Raw genomic sequence first — 21,614 nt, 5'->3', positions numbered from 1 at the left:
CTCACACAGGAATTTATACCGGATTTTTTTTCTTCTAAGAAAATAGGTCTGGGATATTTAAAAGTAATTTTTCTAAACTATAAATCAACTCCTTAGAGGTTCTTGTTTGCCAGTTGGCTGCGATAAGCCAAATAAAATGTAAAAAGGCACAGTACATCCACATGAGGTCACTTAATATCGAAATGTGTTGGTAAAGTCAACCATATTTTATAGGTCAACTGGAAGTAAAAATTAGACAACAATTCAAATTCGTTTTTACTCGAAAATGACAAGTGTGCCTAAGTTTTAGTTTTACCAGGAATTAAATAGCATTGCCACAGGGAAGCTGAAGTCATCGAGTGAATTAAAATTTTAGAGCTTGAAGACACAACTTTGTCAACAAATGTGCTATTTACTTGTTTTGCAATTCCATCCAAGGGACAAATTATGGCATTGCTCCAGTAATCCTGCAGGGCCTTTCTGACTGCATGCGGAATGAAAAGGAACATGTATGTGTGTTTGTGTGTATTGGTCTGCGATGTTGTACTTAAGTTGGACGTAGTTATTTATTTCATTAGGGAACTTCATCAAAATAAGTCCCAGGGTGGTTTACAACATTAAGCAGACAGTACAAAAAAAAAAAAGTTAAAATAGAAAATCTACAAGTAAACAAACTAAATAAAAAATCTCAAAGACCCTCAAGACCAGTAAAACAGTAAAACAGCAGCCGTTCATAAAAATTAAATTACATTCCTCCAAACGCTTGGGTAACCAAATGTGTCTTGACACAGGAGTAATAATAATAATAATAATAATATTTTTTTATTTATACCCCACCCTCCCCAGCCAAGGCCAGGCTCAGAGCGGCTTACAAGCAATAATAAAAACAAGATGAATGATTACAACTTAAAAACAAAAATAAAATACAACATTAAAATAAAATGTAGCCTCAACGCAGGAGGAGAAGGAAATAAAAAAAAGAAAGAGAGGGAGGGAGGGAATCAAATTGGCTCCAAGCCAAAGGCCAGGCGGAACAACTCTGTCTTACAGGCCCTGCGGAAAGAAATCAGATCCTGCAGGGCCCTGGTCTCATGAGGCAGAGCGTTCCACCAGGCCGGAGCCAGAGTTGAAAAGGCCCTGGCTCTGGTTGAAGTTAATCTAACTTCCTTAGGGCTCGGGACCACTAGGGTGTTGCTATTTATGGACCTTGAGGCTCTCCGTGGGGCATACCGGGAGAGGCAGTCCCGTAGGTACGAGGGTCCTAGGCCGTGATGGGCTTTAAAGGTCAAAAGCAGCACCTTAAATCTGACCCTGTACTCTACCGGGAGCCAGTGCAGCTTGAAAAGCACTGGCTGAATATGCTCCCATGGCAGAGACCCCGTGAGGAGCCTCGCTGCAGCATTCTGCACCCGCTGGAGTTTCTGGGACAGCTTCAAGGGCAGCCCCGCGTAGAAACCCAAATACTGGAGTGGCCTCTGGGGGAAAGAATCCCATCGTCAAGGGAACATGACTGAGAAGGCCTCATCCCAGGTCAGCTGATATGGGGAGAGACACTCCATCAAGTACTTGGGTCCCAACATATTTAGAGCTTTAAATGTCAACACTAGCTCCTTATATTAGGTCTGGTAACATACAGGCAGCCAGTGCAGATCGGATTAGTGTTTTTGTTTATAGGTTTAGAACAGTTGGCAGGTTTGTCACTGGTATGCACAGCTGTGCTTCTACCACACCTCACAGCAGCCTTTGGGAATACTCTGTGAGTTTGATTGACATTTGCAAAGACTCTTGGATCCTGCAAGCATTACTTCTTTATGCTTTTAACAAATTCCTCCCTCTAGAGAACTTGCATTCTCTATGCAATCCAACTGCTAGGTGAAGGACCAGCTATTTTCCCAGTAAAATAAATTATTGAATAAAGGTCACCCTGAAGACGAGAATCACAAGTTATGGCAAGTAGTTATCCCACTTTCCTACTAAAATTATCTGGAGTAGTATACAAGAGAATAAAACCATATAACATAATAAATAAAAAGTGTAAATGCAACTAAAAGCAAGAACTGGAAACATGATGCAACCAACACTTAAAAATGAAACAAAGAAACTAACAGCAGCAAGGATAAAAATATGTTGCACCTTGAAAACTAGTAACAATAAAAACAGGCATTACATATTAAAAGTCTTTTAAAATGAACATGTCTTCAGTTTCTTGCAAAAGGAACAACATTCAAGAGTCCCAACACCATGACAGAAAAGACCATGTCTCATTCTCACTCCCCAAATATCCCAGGGTGGTATTGAGAGGCCTCTAACATTAATTTCGATTCCTAGGCAGGCCCTAAGCTGTTTAAAACTCTAAAGCCTAGAACCAGCTCTTTGAATTGAGCCACAGTTACATATATTTCACCCACGCTGTTTGTGATTACCAAATAAAAATATTATTAGACCCCAAAATGGCAATTCGCCAGTGAAGGATTATGATGGGGGGGGGGGCGGTGGTTATGAATGGCAAGAAAATCCTTACCAGAGCTTATGCTTGCTACATGACTAATGGTTCCATCTCCATCATACTGTGATACAATCACCTTCCTAAAGCCTTCCTTGCCTGAGTTAAAGAATGGCCAGGTGAGCCACATGATATACAGTTATCCAGTCGTATTTTCTTGTAGCAACTTGGGTTAATGGTCTGTTTTGCTAAAACAGATGTTCCGCACTAATGGTCTAGTGGGCATCTTTTGATAATCTGTTGTGGATGGACAGCTCAAGATAGCACTATTACTGCTTCCATCCCTTCACATATTTCTATAGGACAAGACACTGCTCCACATAAGCATTTACTGAACTTAACCACAGGTGGATTGGGAATCTGAAAGGGGGGGGGGGGCGTAAAGCATTCATTCACACATGGAAAAGAAGGCATGCATTTAATATTCTTAAAATGTATTCTAAAGACATCTGGAGTCTAGACTGAAAAGTTCAGTTATTCTGGCATGCAGGTTTCTCCTTATATTTCAGTGCCAAAAAATGCTTGTTTTAAAATTTATGGTGATTTACCCCCAACAAAAGAGTTATTTTCTAAAGGTACTGTTTGTTTTATTTTCTTGATGGCAGTTAATACTGATGCACACAACCTTTTGAACAATAGCATGAAAGTTACCCAATCTATGTACCCAGTTCTTCTGGCTGGGTTATTGGTTATGTTATTAGAACCTTAGCTCCTGGCCTCTACTCATTTTTTGAGTGTTAAGATTTCACTAGCCATCTGTTGGGAAAGGGGAGCAGGGGACTGGATCCAGCCATTCCTTGCCAGATTGGCAGAATCCAAGCTGTTTCAAGAGGACTTTAAAAGCCCAACGGGATCTGCACTCTTTATTGGAACCAAGGCTATTATTTCCTCCCCTTCATTCCATTTTCTTTTCACCTCTTTCTCTCCCACCTTTGGAAGAGGGATTTCCTGTTAGCTTACATGTTATGAATGATAAAGATAATATTAGTTTATTGATCACTATCACTAAATTTTGCGAGTCCCTTTGGCCAAACCAAGTAAGTTGCCCAAGTTGATGTTGGTAAAGGCAGTGCTTTTTTTCGGGGGGGATGCAGTGGTACTCATACCCCTAAACATATTGTGAATCTAAGTTTGGCCTCATTGAGGGGTAGTATTTAAATATGAGTAGGAAAATGAGAGTACTCCTAAACATTTTTTTAAAGAAAAAAAGCACTGGGTAAAGGTAATGGCCATTTAAGTTTTATCTGGAAGCTGACCTGAGCAAATTTAATAAGTGAAGCGCTTGTTTTTCTCTTTGTTGCAATAATTTTCATTTTCCAGAAAAGAAGAAAAATGCATACATATATATTGTATCTGACAGATAGGAAGTTAAAAATGTATATGTTCGTAATATATTTCAATAGTTAATAAAAATGTGCATAACGGATATTAAATCACAAAACATGTCTTTCTAGCAACAACTATTTACAATATATGTTCCAGTAACTAATAAACATGTTCCATTTCCTTCCTAAGTCTTGTGCTGGATATTTTCTATTGCATCTGCATATTATTATCCAGTTTCTTCATTTCTACAACATGATCTGCATACATAATTAATTAGATGCAATGAAACCCAGCTTCAATTCCATCATTTTCTTTTTCATGTCTTGCTTCAAATTTTGCAACTTCCTTACAATTTCTGTATATTCATTCCTAAATGTTCTTTTCTTTTAGATAACATTTTCAGGCATAGTTGCCCATTCTGATGGGATTAATTTTATAAGGATAGATGCAGTGGTTTTCACAGAAGGCAGCCTTTATCAGTTGGGGGGGGGCAATTGGCGTGAACATCCCAGTCACCAGAGAGAGGTGCTCCTGGGCAAGAAATATGCCAAATTACAAACAAATATTTGGGGAGGGGGTGTTGTACTAGGTACCTTTAAAGTTGATTGTGGGGAGAGATAAAAGGGACTCACTTCCCGCCCAGTGGTTTTGTTTGTGACCACTGAGTTGATGGCATTCTGTAGGTGCTGCAAGAAAAGTGTTTTGATTTGAGGAGTAGGCTGTTAACTGCACTAAAAACTTCTGTCTCATAAACCTATACAGTGGTACCTTGGTTCTCAAACGCCTTGCTACTCAAACAACTTGGAACCTAAACACTGCAAACCCAGAAGTAAGTGTTCTGGTTTGGGAACTTTTTTCAAAAGCCGAATGTGCTCCGTTTTGAGTTTTATGCTTCCGATTAGAGTTTTACGCTTCCGATTTGACTGTCACACTTCTGTTTTGAGTGTTACGCTGAGGTCTGTCTGTTTTTGCTATTTATTTTGCGTTTTTGTGGCTCTTTTTTGTTGTTTTTGTGACTGTGTGGAACCCAGTTCAACTACTGATTGATTGATTGTGTGACCGCAGTACATTGTCTATTGCTTTCATTTTATGGATCAATTAGATAGTACAATTAGATAGTACGTTAGATAGTACAATTCATGTTGAATTGCTGTTTTAGGCGTTGTTTTGAAAAGTCTGGAACAGATTAATCTGTTTTGTATTACTTTCTATGGGAAAGCGTGCCTTGGTTTTGGAATGCTTTGGTTTTGGAATGGACTTCTGAAACAGATTAAGTTTGGGAACCAAGGTACCACTGTACTTTGCCCATCCAAGCCTTCCACAGCCTAAGCTGCTTCTGGGGGTTGATGGGTAGCTTGAGAGAGGGGGATACTACATTCTGTCTGCCCTGCATGTCCCTTGGCCCTCCTCCCTTACTTCTCTGACACTTCCCAGAACAAGAGGTACTAGTACGGACTGTGCAAATATAGATCCTGAGGCTGGTGGAGGTGTGGTGCCCTGAAAACTTTCCCCTGCCCAGCCCAACTTGCACATTTCCCAGGGGCGTCTGTTTGGCAACTCTTGGAATACTGATTAGATGGATCTTCTGCATCTAACAAGGACTGGGTCCCAGTCTGTACTTGGATGGAAGAATCCAGGGGAACCCTGTGTATGACACCTTGAATTCCATCATGGGGGAAAGGTGAGGTAGAAATGTAATTTATATAATTAGACTACTCTTCCATCTCTAGCATTTGGGTATGAAAATAAATTTGTGAAGAAGGCTACTTTCTCTCCCTGAGGCCCAGTATCTTTAGTAGATTCTGGCAGGAACTTTTAATGAATTCATTTGGGCCTGAGTGTAGACGTTTTACATATATCACACAGTTCTTGATGTATAATCGAGCAGTTGCTTCAAAAAAAACACAAAACCTTTTTGGGTCACCTTTAACATTACATCTTATTCAAGCTGTAAGTAACTGCCTGTTCCAGTGCATTACTGTTGCTTTAAATTATGGGCACACTTCTTATGGATTATACCCTGGGGATTTCTTAGTTGGCCTCCAAACCTTCTCTACTTTTTAAAAATACTCACAGCCTACAGATGATCACTTGTATTTAACCAACTCAGGAGATTGGAGGCTCTTGTTTGTTGTGTGCACACTTACTATGCATTAAATATGAAACCGAGCCTTATGAACAACATAGACAAGCCCAGCTTGTTTTATATTTGTGTTTATCAAATATCAAATATCACTGTGGTTTCAAGACTAAAAATAAAATGCAGCTTCTGACTTTGATTTAGACCTGTCCCTGGGGGACAACAGCCCAGAGCTGCCTATCACTGCAAATGCATCAATATAAGGAGGATTAACTGTTCACATGCTCTTTAAACATCAAAGTGTTTATATGAAGTCATGGAAAATGAGTAATTTGTTTTATCATTCTCTCCGAGAACATAGAACACCTCTTAGAAAGTAAATAATCTTTTTATGTTAAGAAAACAAGGGAAGATTAATAGCATTCACTGCCATGATGGAGCAGGGTGCTTTTAACAAAATTACCACCAATGCTGCTTCTATTGGTACAACTGGAACCGTTGCCACTTATCAGCTTCATCAGTGTGCTGTATCAGTGCCCTTTGTTCCCTGTTAAATAATGAGCAGACAGACATGATTGCTCTCTTCAGGATTAGTTGTATGCATTATGGCACATCCTTTGCAGTTTCTGGGAAATAATTAGCGGTACTTAATTGCCCTCTGTGTCAGGTGTTCCCCCCATCCTTTTTAGCACTTTGTTCTGCATGGCTAAACCTATCTCTTTTAATAGAGAAGAGTGCTGTCATTAATGATACAAATATGGCACTTAATCCATATTAAGGAGGTTGCTGTGTGTGCCACTAAATTATTGTTGCACCACTTCCACGGGTCAGCTAAAAACATGACTTTTCCCTTCTTTTAACGTGCGCTTTTGCCCTTCAGTCCTTCTTTTCTTCTTCACGGCAAGCAAAACTCGCCCTTTTGCAGATTTGTTTCTGGACACGGTTGTATTTGTGTCCTTCATAACGAGACTGGAATTCTACTCCTGCAGCCTCTTTCAGAAATTACCATGCTGTCTTCCAGCTACCTGCTAAGCTGACGTTTGGACTCACATGCATGCTTTTGTCCGTAGAAAAAGACATGCCAGTGTTGTGGCTGGCGCTGTCATAGTTAATGCGAGGCTGCGCACTACATTTCAGCTGCTGGGATCGGTATAGCAAAGATCACTGTTCTCGCTTTTCAGCCGGCTTCAATCCTCCTGCCACGAAAGTTCCCAATTGTATATATAATGCTTTAAAAAGTTTTGAAAACCCAGGAATTGTGGACTGTGTAGGGCAGTTCAAGTGTCAGCTCTGAATTTCCCCATTGACTGCAACACAAACACAGGTTCCCACCTCAATTGCTAAGTTTGCTTAAGCAGCCTCTTTGGGAACAGAAAATCTTAACCAGAACCTGACGTTTCGATGGATTCGGTTACTTGCCAACTTTCATAATGTAAACCCTTAATGTGTCTCTGACTAGGAGGAAATGAACAACATTTAAGGGGGAGTGATTCTGTTCAAAGTTGGTAGCTCCTGAGTTTCTTTCATGTGGCAGAATGTCCCTGAAGCATATTGTCCCCTCCAAGATGACTGCTGAGCATTTGGGTTGGTTGTTCTGTTTCACACAGTTAACTTTCCCATCACTTAAAGCTGCAGTGAGAAGCTTGCTGAGAATCTGCTGTCTCTTTTCAGATACCCCTCAACCTTTTCGAGCCCTTACGAAGACCAGGGCTACAAATGGCTCTGGGAAGAAGTAGCAAACCATGCAACTCATCATAAATTAATGGAGTGGAAAATCAAGGCTTTGATGAACATAAGGCCACTATAAATGAAGCATGCAATATGAATGAGTGCAGCTTCTTTGTGGGAGAGGCACAGTGGTGGGCAATTTAATGAGGGAGAGACATGGACAGACACCTCCGAGCAGTTTTTTTTAGCTTCGGAAAGAAAAGTTAAGGAAGGGCCTTAGGAGAGATCTCTTAGTTGATCATTGCAAGATATTCAACTAGTATATTACAAGTTGTGGCCAGATTTTTTTAAAATTTGAATATACTTTTGATAGACCTAGAGATTCACAGGAGAACTGTAAATCTCAAAGTATGTATATTGATCAGATCAATGTGTGATACTTCAGTCTTTTTATGTAGTCAACAACTACTTATTACCGCTGCTTCATTTTTGCTTGAAAAGATTGGGTGGTATTTAAACAGGTTTTGCACAGAGTAGGCCTATTGCAGTTAATGGACCTAACATAGTCTAATAACAATAATAATAATAATAATAATAATAATAATAATAATAATAATAATATATTTATAAATAAAATAAAAATATAATATAAGATGTAATAGAATGCCACTCATTATTCTTGTCAACAGTGATTTCTGTGCTTGCCCTTTTCATAGTTATGTTTTACTTGGTTTGGTGGTAGGCCACACTGATAACAGGCTTCCTCAACCTCGGCCCTCCAGATGTTTTTGGCCTACAACTCCCATGATCCCTAGCTAGCAGGACCAGTGGTCAGGGATGATGGGAATTGTAGTCCCAAAACACCTGGAGGGCTGAGGTTGAGGAAGCCTGGGTAAAGCTGTTTTGAAAGTGATAGGGTGCATGTCAGAGCCGTAGCTCTGTGACAGAGCATCTCTGCCTTGTATGCAGAAGGTCTGCAGCATCCCCGGGTTGGGCTGGGAGAGACTCCTACCTGAAGCCCCGGAGAGCCACTGCCAGCCAGTGTAGACTGAGCTTGATGGACCAATGGCCTGACTCTGTACAAGGCAGCTTCCTATGTTCCCGTGTCCTACCTGGAAGAACTTATCAGCTGTTTGCACTGATTTTATTTTGGATTATCTGGTTTGCTTTTTTAGGTCAACGCTTTCGCACCCCTCTTCTGGTTGGAACTTGTTTCTGTGCATCATGTTCTGTGCGTGTTCCGTCCTGTGACTTAATTTGTTAATGTGGCTTTGGAAGTGGCAAGGAGCAGACATTCCTTTTTCATAGAGCTTTTCTGGGGTGGGGAGTGGGCTGCAAGTGTTCAGATCCATCTCAGCAAACCAGATGTTTAATGCCACATCCCTGCATCCAAGTCCCAGTGTTGCCCCAAGGATGACTTAGATTCAAAGGATTAACAAGTTACCCTACACGGTGGAGGGCTGGGGGTTTATGAGAAAAGCCAAAGCAAACTCTAGTCGGCTAGACAAGAGCATGAACTGATATCCCAGCTGAGAAATGGAGGGAGTCAGAGAAAAGCAAACTGAAAAACTTTGTTTTCGGCAGATGCACAGATCAGAAGGCTTTTGTTTCCACGCACTTGCAGTAAGGGAAATCTGATGGGGTAGTAAGAGAGAAGAAAGGAATAAACAAAGAGGCAGAGGTGTCATACAACAGAATCTGCCCCACAGGAGAAATGAGGAAAAGCACTCAAAGCAAAGGCAATGTCTTTGTGTTTTGAAAGAAAAGGTGTGTGTGTGTGTGTGTGTGTGTGTGTGTGTGTTGGTGAATGTGGAAAAAGCTTTGCAACAGAACTGATACCCACTGACACCAATATACAGGAAGGAAATAAACAAATTGAAAGTTAAATGCAAAAATTACTGATTGAGAAACAAAACTTTCCAGCATGGTGACTTCATAGATACCATGGAAATGTCAACATTTCAAAAGATGCAATGAGCCTCCAGAGCCAAAAACATGTAAAGACATAACCCAATATTTAAGTATGTTCCAGACTTAAACATATATATCATACTGTTCTGAATAGCTCACTGTGTTTAGGAAGGGTTGTAAATATTTCCACAAAAAAAGGCTGCTGTTAATGAGAAATAAATATCAAATATTGGTTTGCTGGTGATATATGCATGTCTCTTTCTTAGGTTGGGGGTTTTAAATACTATAAAATTGCAAATGCTGGACATTTGTTAGGTAATGTTAGTTACGTGGATTTGCCTTTCACAGCATACTCACTGCAACATTTTGTTTTAATTATTATGAGCAAAAAACTATTTAAGTCACAACTATCTTAGCTTGAGCAATTTGGAGTGTTACAGCATCTTGGTTTGAAGTCACAGGTATGTATGGCAGGTAGAGAACTATGCTGCAGTACTTGATGCATACTGCTGAGACAGAACAATATTTTACCTGAACTGCAAACCCATCGTTCCACAACCTAACCACTGGAATTAGTGTATCTAGGGAAAGTTTTAGTTTTCAACAATCCAGCAACAATTCATCAATCAGTTGCTGAATGAAGTATGGGAACACATAATTCTGCAAAGAATCTTCCTTGTATGATAATCTAGAAATGAGTTACCCGCCATCAGTATTTTTAAAATTGTATTGTGCTATTTGGATTTTGTGTCTGCCACCTTATATATGCTGAAAAAAGGTGGGATGATAAATAATTGTTCAAAACATGCATGGGATCTCAAATTCCTGCATCTTTTCATGAGTATCCGACGGCAGTCCCTCCATCTATTTTTGACACTGGCTGCTAACGTGTTCATATTGTTTTGATGCCATTTCCCTTGCTGTCCTCCGTGTCCCCATTGCCACTTATTTATTTATTTTTATTTAAAATGATTTATAAACCAATTAATTTTTTTAAAAAAGAATCTCTTAAGCGCTGCACAGTATATAATCCTATGGCTGTTGCGACCCACGTCGATGATGCATTCTCTCTGCATTTGATCTGTCTGGTATCAAAGACATTCACAGACAAAATCCTGAGGGTGGCCACAGCCAATTGTAGATCAAAGAGGGGAAAGACTGTGGGGGCAAAGGAGGAGGAGCAGGAAAACAGGGCTAAAAAGCAGCAGCAGCAGCCTAGGGAACAAAAGAGTTGCTTGGGGAACCACAAGATGAGCAGTCCGATTTGGCTGTGTGCTGGTGGTACTTGGGGTAAGTGATTCACAGTTACTGTAAGAACACTATTTCCACGAGTGGAATAGCTAACAATTAAGCACATGCATAGCTACTACCCAAAAATTTCCAAAGCAAGGGGCCCTTCAGCGCTAAGGATCCACTTCCAATAGTTCTTCCTTTTTTCAGTTCTCTCCTACCTTATTTACATGCATACTTCGTGTGATCGCTCCCCATCTGCTTCCTGGCCTGTTGACAACATCCACCGTCCTATGAATTTCAATGCTGGTTTATTCATATAGGTACTTCCTGGATACGGGGCTTTTGAATAATTATAAGTGTAGTAAATAAATACGACCAAGTTATATAGATATATCTTTTCTTCTGTTCTTCAGAGTACTCGAGTGGCTTTGGATCATCTGGAGTCTGTTCCTGAGAAACTGAATCTTTTAGAAGATTTCAGAGATTTTGGAGTGAGAAAGTTTTACCATCTCTTTTTTGTTAGAAACTGTTCGGCATTCCCCTGCACCAGTGGGAAATATATTGCGCTGGGGGCATAAAGTGTAAAGTCTGCTTTGACAATGGACTGTATGTGGAGCTACCCTGGTCCTGGTCTGAAAGCTCCAGCTGGTGTAAAATGCTGTAGCTTAGATGATTGATGGGAATAGACTACTGCCTGCTCTTAACTCCTGTGCTTAAAAGCTTGCATTGTATTGGTTTTCCATATACAGTGGTACCTCAGGTTAAGTACTTAATTTGTTCCAGAGGTCCGTACTTAACCTGAAACTGTTCTTAACCTGAAGCACCACTTTAGCTAATGGGGCCTCCCGCTGCTGCCACACCGCCAGAGCACGATTTCTGTTCTCATCCTGAAGCAAAGTTCTTAACCTGAAGCACTATTTCTGGGTTAGCGGAGTCTGTAACCTGAAGCGTATGTTACCTGAGGTACCACTGTACTGTAGTGCCAGGCCAAGTCAAGGTTCTTTTACGTAAGTTACAACTTAACAACTCTAGGATACCTTAAGGACTGCATCCTTATGCGCCTCCTTGATCAATGAAATACTTGGGGGAGTGACTTTTAGTGGCCTCCGTGGCTCAGATGCCCAGGCCATAACCCCCAGAGCTGTGTGTGTGGTATTGTGGGCCCAATTCTGTGGAAGCTTCCCAGCTTGGTGAAGACGTCTTTATTTCAACAGGCATTTGGACATTTTAAATTAGTTTCTCTCCTTGTATGGTTATCATTAACGGATTTTATCTGTGTTGTAACTTCATTGTACTTCATTAGAAACCGTGCTGTTAAGCAGTATATGAATGGTTGAAATGCATCAATAAATAGTATTGCTTTTTAACCCTTTATTTTATTGACATTTCATTAGATTTTGAAGTGTAGGTAAACCTGAATGGCTTGCTCTGTGAACCAGGGGAGGTTAACCTGTGGCCCTCCAGATGTTTGACCACAACTCTCATCATTCCTGATCATTGGTCAGGAATGACTGGATAGTCGAACAGCATCCATGGGGCCAACCATTCTCCAGCCCTACTGTAAATGAATTCCCTTTCTGCCCCCATCACTTTATCCAAATCAAAGAAATCCTTCCCAAGTACAGTCCTCTGCCCTGGCTTGAATCCCAGTTCATAATACAGAACTACCTGATAACGGTACAGCAATTTAAAGTTTACTCAAATTAAATAGCTGAGGATTATGTCTTCTCTTTGCCAGAGTTTTTGATCTGTTCACAGTGTTTCAATAAGCTGATTTTTTTTTTAATTGGTGTGGCGCCAGCTCTTAGTTGTGTTAATATTTGAAAAGAGGTAGATTTTGTTTGGACATGATGGCATTCAGTCTCCAAGCACTGCTTCCCAAATGATGACACACTGGATGCTTGTGGTTTCACAGCTGGCGTTACCTATTGATAAGCCTGCAAAAACTGCAAAATCAATAGGAAAGGTGTTTGAATACCAAGCTTTGTTCATTACATTGGGTAAATACGCCATTCCATGGTGGGGACCAAATTCATGCCAGATATTTAGCATGCAAAATACCAGAGCACCACTATTCCATTGTTTGCTTTTTTTAATTAACACTGTGTTTCACACATGACATAGGTCACAAGGCTCTAAACAATCAGTGTACTTAAGCAATTCAGAAGTACCACTAGAACAAATTAGTTCGCTAAGTACAGATTGATTTTTTAAAATGTCATTTCAAACAGGTGCTTAATTGCTCTGCTGAAGACCGAAACATTTCAAAGAAATGCAAGGTGATTTCCTCCATCCCCTTAGCACAGGTGTGGGAAACCGTTGGCCCTGCAGATGTCACTGAAATTCAACTCCCATCATCTCTGGCCATTGGCCGTGCTTGCTGGGATTGATACTCTGCAACTTTTGGAGTTGCCAAAGGTTCCCCACATCTGCCTTAGAAAGTAGAATCAGAGGTCTTTGATGTATTACATTGCCCAAATGTTGGCAAAAAAAGCAGGGAATAAGAGTATTCTATGAAACTGACACCAAATCAGAGCAGAACGGCTTTCTCTGTTTAACATTCTCTGGTGATTCCAGTGTTGGGTTGATTAAACACAACCACCTCTGGAAGGCCAGAGCACTGGTCCATAGATAGGTAAAGGTAAAGGGACCCCTGACCAGTAGGTCCAGTTGTGGCCGACTCTGGGGTTGTGGCGCTCATCTCACTTTATTGGCCAAAGGAGCTGGTGTACAGCTTCCGGGTCATGTGGCCAGCATGACTAAGCCGCTTCTGGCAAACCAGAGCAGCGCACAGAAACGCCGTTTACCTTCCCGCTGGAGCGGTACCTATTGATCTACTTGCACTTTGATGTGCTTTCGAACTGCTAGGTTGGCAGGAGCAGGGACCAAGCAACGGGAGCTCACCCCGTCGCGGGGATTTGAACCGCTGACCTTCTGATTGGCAAGTCCTAGGCTCTGTGGTTTAACCCACAGCGCCACTCGCGTCCCCTAGTCCATAGATGTTGTTGTTGTCGTTTAGTCGTTTAGTCGTGTCCGACTCTTTGTGACCCCATGGGCCAGAGCACACCAGGCACTCCTATCTTCCACTGCTTCCTGCAGTTTGGTCAGACTCATGTTTGTAGCTTTGAGAATGCTGTCCAACCATCTTGTCCTCTGTCGTCCCCTTCTTCTTGTGCCCTCAATCTTTCCCAACACTCTGGGTCTTTTCCAGAGAGTCTTCTCTTCTCATGAGGTGGCCAAAGTATTGGAGCCTCAGCTTCACGATCTGTCCTTCCAGTGAGCACTCAGGGCTGATTTCCTTAAGAATGGATACGTTTGATCTTCTTGCAGTCTATGGGACTCTCAAGAGTCTCCTCCAGCACCATAATTCAAAAGCATCAATTCTTCGGCGATCAGCCTTCTTTATGGTCCAGCTCTCACTTCCATACATCACTACTGGGAAAACCATGGAAAGTCCATAGATACTCACTGCCAACTCTCATTTTTGCCCAGAGAACGTTCCTATGGGTCAGCAATCTAGCCTGTACACCTCACCCCCTTGCATTTTGCCAGGGCATTGCCTGTGACCCCAGAACTGAAGACTGCCCCATTGCAGAACCAGAGAGCGAAAGTTCAAGATAAGAAGCAATTGTCCTTTTAAATAGTAGCAGTGTTGTGCTTGCTGCTATGCAGCATACAGAAGTTTCAAGGCCAGAAGGCCATCTCTTACAAATCCTACTGAAGCCACAGGTCCTCCATTAGAGCTGGGGTAATCAGCATGGTGTGTGCCAGATATAGTTGGACTACATCTCCCATCATCCTTGGCCATGGGCTGCGCTGGTCATTTCGTCTTTTTAAATAACAGATAACCATATTTTGCCCATGTTAAAAAGTTCTCTTTTATTTCAGGATTCTTACAATCAGACAGACAATATTGAAGACCGATATAGTAAATACAAGGAAATTATGGGCTCCTTACATCAGCATCTGGAAGATTCAAAGCGCAGACTTGAAGATTTCAGAGTAAGTTTACCACCACTTTCTTTAAGCCTTCCTTTGTATGTGAAGCTACTAGAGAAATACACACTAATCACTAGAGCTCTTGATAGCCCATAATCACTTACAGCAATGTGCCAATTCTATTCACTTGAAGAATATAAATACATACAATACGGCTTGCTAGGTCAAAGTAGTCTCCTAAACACCAGCACTCTGTCTCCATCACTCACCAAGGAAAACTCTAAAACTGGGTAAAAAAGGAGATTGTCGTCCCTCGTTTGTGGGTCCCAAGCATTCTATAACCTGATTTAGCCTGAGTATGGAGCTCCCTCCACAAGTTTGTCTAAGCGTAAAAAAAGGAAATAATATGTCATGCAGCACAAATAAACTCTTGTGAAGGATATTCTTCTGAAAGTCATAAACCTACTGCCTTATGAGAAAGAATATGTCCTCCATGCTGTATTATTAGTTCTTTAAATCTCCGTGATGTTGTAAATTAAAAAGCCCTTGCTGGCAGGGCAGACACTCCAGCCTCTCCCTCCACCCCATCATACTTAGAGATGGGTGAACTGAGCCTGAAAATAGGGCTGCCATATATCCGGATATTCCCAGACATTACCAGGATTTCAAAGGCAATATTGACATGGGGGGGGGGCATTTCTTGGATCTTAGGCAAGTCAAAATCACGTTTTTGGGTTTTGTCTGACAAAAGCTCAACAATTTCGGTGGTTTCCTTAAAAAGAAAAGCTCAACAATTTTGGGGTCTTCCTAAAAAATAAAAGCTCAATATAGGAACCCTACTAAAATCAATTGGTCGCTGTACAAGCTGAAGAGTTGAGAAATGAGTTTTCAAGTGTTGTTCTCCATCTTAGGATGTGCCAGTAGCAACTCAAGATCATGGGTTGTGACAATTTGGGCTATCTAGGAGCTATGTGTAAAAATGCAAGCAGACCTGAACATTTCAGGAGCAAGTAGCCCCTGGGTGGTCTCAGAACATGGGTACAGACAGTGCTGTCAGCAGCCATAATCTCAGGCTGCAATAGACAAGCACAGTCCAGAAGACCCCAGTGGTGGTTCTGCAGAGCTGCCTTGCAGTCTGAGGTCATGGGTGTTGGCAGCACCTAGGATCTCAGACTGCAGAATGCAGGCATGGTCAGACTCTTATGGCCTTGTGCTCCCTGAGATCACAGGTGCTGATAGCGCTACCAACCCAGATTCTGGGGCGTGCAGACTGCTGCCCTTTTTCAGCCAGAGATTGTGGACACTTAGAAACTTCACAGTCTCTAGCTGCAAATGGTGAAGGTGATTAAAAGCCTCAGTATAAGTAGTGCCAAGTTTGAAGGGGCTTGACCAATCAGGATATGGTACCATCATCACTAATCATCTATTCCTTCTCCCTGTTTAGACTAACCATTATGACTTGATCTATACTGGATATTAAGAACCCAGTTCAGTGCTGAGTACAGAACAGAGTTTCATTTTTGTTTAGACTTTCATGAGCACAAGAGGAACTAAACCATGGTTTGGGAACCTTTGGTACTCTGGATAATGTTGGGCTCCCAATATTTATCAACCCCAGCTAGCATGGCCAATGGTCAGGGATGATGTAAATTGTAGTCCAGTAGGATCTGGAATGCCACAGGACCATCCACTCTGCTTGATGGTTTACTTTTCTCTCATTTGTTTGCCAATAGGACACAATGATTCAGATGTATATGTTTATTTTACTCACTTGCTTGAAATAGGGCAGAAATAGCTTTTCATTGCTAACTTCTCTTGATCACCTTATCTGCCCTAAGGCCAGAAATGAACTGAAAGAGTCTACTTTTGTATTCTTTATGTTACTGTTAAAAAAACACCCATCCTTGTATGTGTGTCTCTGTGTTTTCTAGGGCTGCCCCATTCATCACCATGTGCTGCTTTGCACATTTAAGATCGGGGGGGGGGGGACAGGGACGGAACAACAAGAGTGAGATTCCCATTTATTCCACAGGTTGCAGCAAGAATGCGCAGAACTCACAGTCGCACGTACAGAGGGTGACCTCCCCCAGAATTCTAAGTGTTGACAGTGACGCAGAATCTGGGAGGAAATCAGATTTAATGCTAACTACTAGATTTACATTCTGAACAGTGAAACCAGATTTTATCAGTTTAAAAGAATTCTGCCACATTATATAACCCTGGCTCTAGGCTGCTTTTAATCTTAAAGATAAAAAGGAAATACATCAAAATCAGCTCTTTCATAGCAGGAATTTCATCCCCTTTCGCAGGATAAGAAAACAGTTGCTGACATTTCTGCTATACAGAGTACGTCTTCCAACTGGCGAACTAACACCAGCTTTATGTCCAGCTCCATGCTTTCCAATTCAGGATGTAAGTATTGATCACCCATAAGGAATCTCCATAAGACTGTTCAGGTGACCTCTTTTAGTAGATTGGCAGATATCTTGCCCCCCCCCCCATTTTTATTATTGAGACAACTGGAGCATTCTTTTTTCATGCACTGAATTTCTTTGTTTAGTTGGTCAGTATTTGGCTACTTAAAGGTCTTGCATAGCTATGATTTATTCTTGATTAGTAATAGTACTAAACACAGCAGTCTTGTTTTTGTGTGGTCTACAAATAGCATAGCATCAGCTACTGCATCTGCAAGGATTGAAGAGGGAGTCAGTGTAGCAACCTTTACATGTAATTGCACCTCTAGTCTTTCCCCGGTTCCCCAGAATGCCATGCAGTGAGGCAAAACCATCATTTTGTTTTGTAAATGTCTTTTTATTAAGCAGAAATATAGATTCTGTTCACGAGTGATTGTCGCAATGCCTTGCCCCATATACAAACACACGAAACCTTTACACAGCCATAAGTACAGCCTCTCTTTTCAGAGGTAGCAAATCTGACTAGTGGATACAGAGGATGGAAATACAACATTTGAATGCTGAGCCAGGTGGACCATTGGTTTGATCCAGCATGGCATTGCTATTACTTTTTATTCCTGAATGGGAAAGAAAGCTTATTGCTAAACAAAGTTCAAAGTCCTGGACAACAGTATGTGAGAGAGTAAGTGGTACATGAGCCTGACATTCCTCCAGCCTTTCTCCTGTAGTGCCAAACCATGGTTCAGTGTTGCATGTGAACACAGCCTGTAATTTGTGACTGTTTTATGCTCAAATGTATTCAAAATTGGAAATTCTCAGCTGGACTTTGATCATCTTTACCCCTGCATGCATATTGTGTTATAACTGTTCATAAAAACTTCAGGGTTAAGAATTAACCTTTCTAAAATTGCAATACAGTGGTACCTTGGTTCTCAAACTTAATACGTTCCGGAAGTCTGTTCCAAATCCAAAGCGTTCCAAAACCAAGGCGTGCTTTCCCATAGAAAGTAATGCAAAATGGATTAATCCGCTCCAGACTTTTAAAAACAACCCCTAAAACAGCAATTTAACATGAATTTTACTATCTAATATGACCATTGATCCATAAAATTAAAGCAATAATCAATGTACTGTACTATAAAATAAATAAAATAGTATTGTAGATGATTAAAAATTAAAAAAAATCTTACCTGCACTGATGATAGTCATTGTTTGGATGGGGGGCTTTTATCCATTTCCGCAGTCACACAGTCAATCAATCAATCAATCAGTAGCTGAACTGGGATCCACACAGTCACAAAAACAAATTAACTGAAAAAGCCTCAAAACAAAAACCGCAAAATAAATAGTGAAAACAAAAGCACCAAATATAAGCTCCAAATATCACCTCAGAACACTACAGTCGGAAACGGAGGGCTTGAATTACAATGGGGGGACACAAATTAGCAGTGCAACAGGAAACACAGGGGGACTCAAAACAGAGCACGTTCAGCTTCCGAAAAAAAGTTTGGAAACCAGAACACCTACCTCCGGTTTTGTAGCATTTGGGTTAGTAATTAAGCTGTTTGAAGGAAAGAGGGGGACATGTTTAATCTGGAGAATCTTTGCTAAAATTCATTGTTCCGTTTTAAATTAAGTTTCTATTGGCAGTGAAATGAAAACCAATTAAATTTCCCTGGTTTTTGTATTTACTTCTTGCCTATCATTGTATGCCAGTTTTTAATCTCTATAGTTACTTGTAGTATACTTTTTTATTTTCATAACCATCTATTTAAAACGTTATTGTGGGAGCTAGTCTGACTAAACTGTTTTGTAGAAAGGAAGAGGTTTATTTGACAGCGTAATTTGGGCAAGAAGGTGCTCATTAGAGACGTACTTCATAAAGCCAGCTGTATTATCAGCTGCCACTCAACTAAGTCTTTTTTTTAATAAAAAAAAACCTAATCAGCCACTGGCTGTTATCTCACCATTAATCCCAAGAAACTATTTTTACGACCACCATACTTTTCTCCAGTTTTAGATTACAAAATGATTAGCAACTGCAGATGCTTTGCATTAGTGCTGTAAATGTATCCTTTTCCTGCTTGCACAGTTTTTATCCTTTCTGTGTATTGACAAATCTTTTCCCAGAAGCCATTTTATTTCTAAAGCTTGTTGAGCCGGGACCTTGAAAATCTGCAGCCTTTTTAAAGAAAGACAGGGGCAGCAAGGCTTTCTAGTCTCCTGTTACTGATCACAGTCCTCAGTTAACCTTGGCTTTGCTGATGCACAACACATTTTATTAGTAGTTCAAAGTACTCTGCATGCATTGGCCATGTTTGGATGTAATGCTAAGCCAGAAATGTGGATTGTTAAGCCATACTGTGCATGATCTGTATACTGGTACCCAACACATTGGTGAGCCAGAAGACAGTCCACAGAGTGACTGGCTTAGTGTTACGTCCAAACCAAGGATCCTAAACATGACTTCCATTTGGTTAGCAAACATGGTTTGTGTAGGCAAAACAGCCCTGTGTTCAGACACAAGTGCTAAGCCAGCCACACTTGCGAAAAGGAGGGGGCATTGCTGACATTGAAATAAGCCTTTGTTAAACCACCTTTCCCCATGTAAACTTACCTGGACTCTGCAATCATCATCTGAGGCCCTTCTTCTGGTGCCTATTCAAGATGTTCGCAGGGTGGCAACACAAGAACAGGCCTTTTCTGCAATGGCTTTCCACTTGGGGTAATGCTCTCCCCAGGCACTAGGCAAAAATGTTCTTCAACCAGGCCTTTGGCTGATTAATATTCTACAGCCTTTTAAATGTGTTTGGGTAGTGGTGGTATTGTTTAGTTTTTGTTTTGGCTATCTATTTTGGGCTTTTATCCTGTATTTTTATCTTGTGAACCGCCCTGAGATCTTCAGATGAAGCGTGGTATTATATTACTACTACTACTACTACTACTACTACTACTACTACTACTACTAACACCAGGAAAGCTTCTTTCTTTTCAAAGGTTGTGATAACACCTACAGAAACCTATTTGTTTGAAAAACTGAGCCAGGATAAAAACTTTGGGTGAAATTCAGTGTTGCTCTCTTCTGTTCATTCTGTCTGGTGCAACCATTGTAGCATGACAGATGGGACAATCCTCCATCTCTTTACCTCCTCATCCTGTTCTGGAGGTTCTTCAGAGCCCCCCCCCCGAGCCAATTTGAGGTGGCGTATGGGAGAGGAGAAGATGGAAAGCCTGTTGGCTCAAGTGCAATTTCTTGTGCAGGGCTTCTACTGACAGGGCTTGTTAGGTGACTCCTGCCATTAGGCTATATCTGACTATGGAACAGGAAACCTGTGACTCTCCAGACGTTGTAGCACCATAACTCCCATCCTCGCTGACCACTGACCCTGTTGGTTGGGACTGATGGGAGTTGGAGCCCCAGAACATCTGGAGAACGACAGGTTTCACACCCCTGGACTAAGTCATACTTAAGAGTAGACTCAGTGAAATCAGTTGACTTAAGTTAGGTCCATTGATTTTATTTGATCTACTCTGAGTATGACTTAGTGGGATACAACGCTTAAAGTCCATAATTTTGCATTGCTATCTAAAGCATTGTTTGTTACTACAGCAAAAAAAGTTTGAAATGTAACATAAAAAAAAAAATTAGTCCCCATTTATTTCCTTAAACTCTTTTGTTTTTTTACCGCATCACCTATGGGCCAAGGTAACAGATTCCGTAGGTTAATACTGTACCGCATTAAAAGGATTTCCTTTTAATATGCTTTAAGTATATTGCTTTTTGATTTTTATCATGTACCTTCTGGCTCGTGTATTACCAGAAAGGTAAACAGGATTTGCTATTCCATCTGGCCTCTTTACTATTCATAATTCTACTTGCTATCTGCTGGTAATGAAAGCTGTGCTTCATATTAGCAGCTTTTGCTCACAATCCTTTTGAACTACAACTTTCTACTTTGATAACAGGTAGTTCTAAAATTATTTTCTTTAGAAGAATAAAGAAATACAAGAGAGAGAGAAGAGGAAGGGAGGGAAACCAACAGCGCATAAGATTCTGAAGGCAGGGGGAATGTCTCCAGCCCATCTGCTAGTTTATAAGGTCACTTATAGGGTGGAGAGAGCAGGCCCTCTATGCACAAACTACTTCCTAGTCCTTTTCCTGTGAGGCTATCTTGAGGTTGTGCTATGTGCCTGAATGCCACTGCCATGTGGCCAGAGCCAGTCACATGGACCCTCCTTTCCAATAGAAGTCATATATTTAATTTTAATGTAGAAAACCCAGAGTCACCATCTGCATATGGATAGCAGTCAATGGATTGCCTGACAAGACAGAAGTACTGTTTCTGAGGGGACGGAGTGGACAGTTATGGGGAACGTCCTGGTCCTGAATAGAGTAACTGTGCCCCTGAAGGGCCAGGTATGCAGCCTGGGAGCCATTTTGGACTCACAGACGTCCATGGAGGTGCAGATTAATTCTGTGTCCAGGGTGACTGTCTACTAGCTCCATCTGGTGCGCAGGCTGAAACCTTACCTGCCCTCATGCTGTCTAGCCAGAGTGGCA

The 21,614-nt window shown here is 41.1% G+C and overlaps 1 protein-coding gene across 8 annotated transcripts in view; it reads left to right on the top strand.

Annotated features, from left to right (window-relative positions):
* CEP128 (centrosomal protein 128) overlaps nt 1-21,614 on the top strand; it is a 221,780-nt gene that overhangs the window by 168,854 nt on the left and 31,312 nt on the right. For 6 of the 8 annotated variants that reach the window (XM_083611522.1, XM_083611526.1, XM_083611525.1 and 3 more), the window contains 3 exons: nt 11,114-11,191; nt 14,589-14,702; nt 16,949-17,051. In XM_083611522.1, the coding sequence (XP_083467648.1) occupies nt 11,114-11,191; nt 14,589-14,702; nt 16,949-17,051 (295 nt within the window). Of the gene's footprint in view, nt 1-11,113; nt 11,192-14,588; nt 14,703-16,948; nt 19,530-20,050; nt 20,899-21,614 lie in introns of those variants that run through there. The other 2 variants (XM_083611524.1, XR_014547550.1) reach the window with 2 other exon arrangements.

Source organism: Podarcis filfolensis (assembly GCF_964270895.1).
Source record: "Podarcis filfolensis genome assembly, chromosome: 1".
NCBI classification, from domain to species: Eukaryota; Metazoa; Chordata; class Lepidosauria; order Squamata; family Lacertidae; genus Podarcis; species Podarcis filfolensis.
Note: the sequence above shows the minus strand (reverse complement) of the source record. Positions and strands in the feature narration are given on the sequence as shown.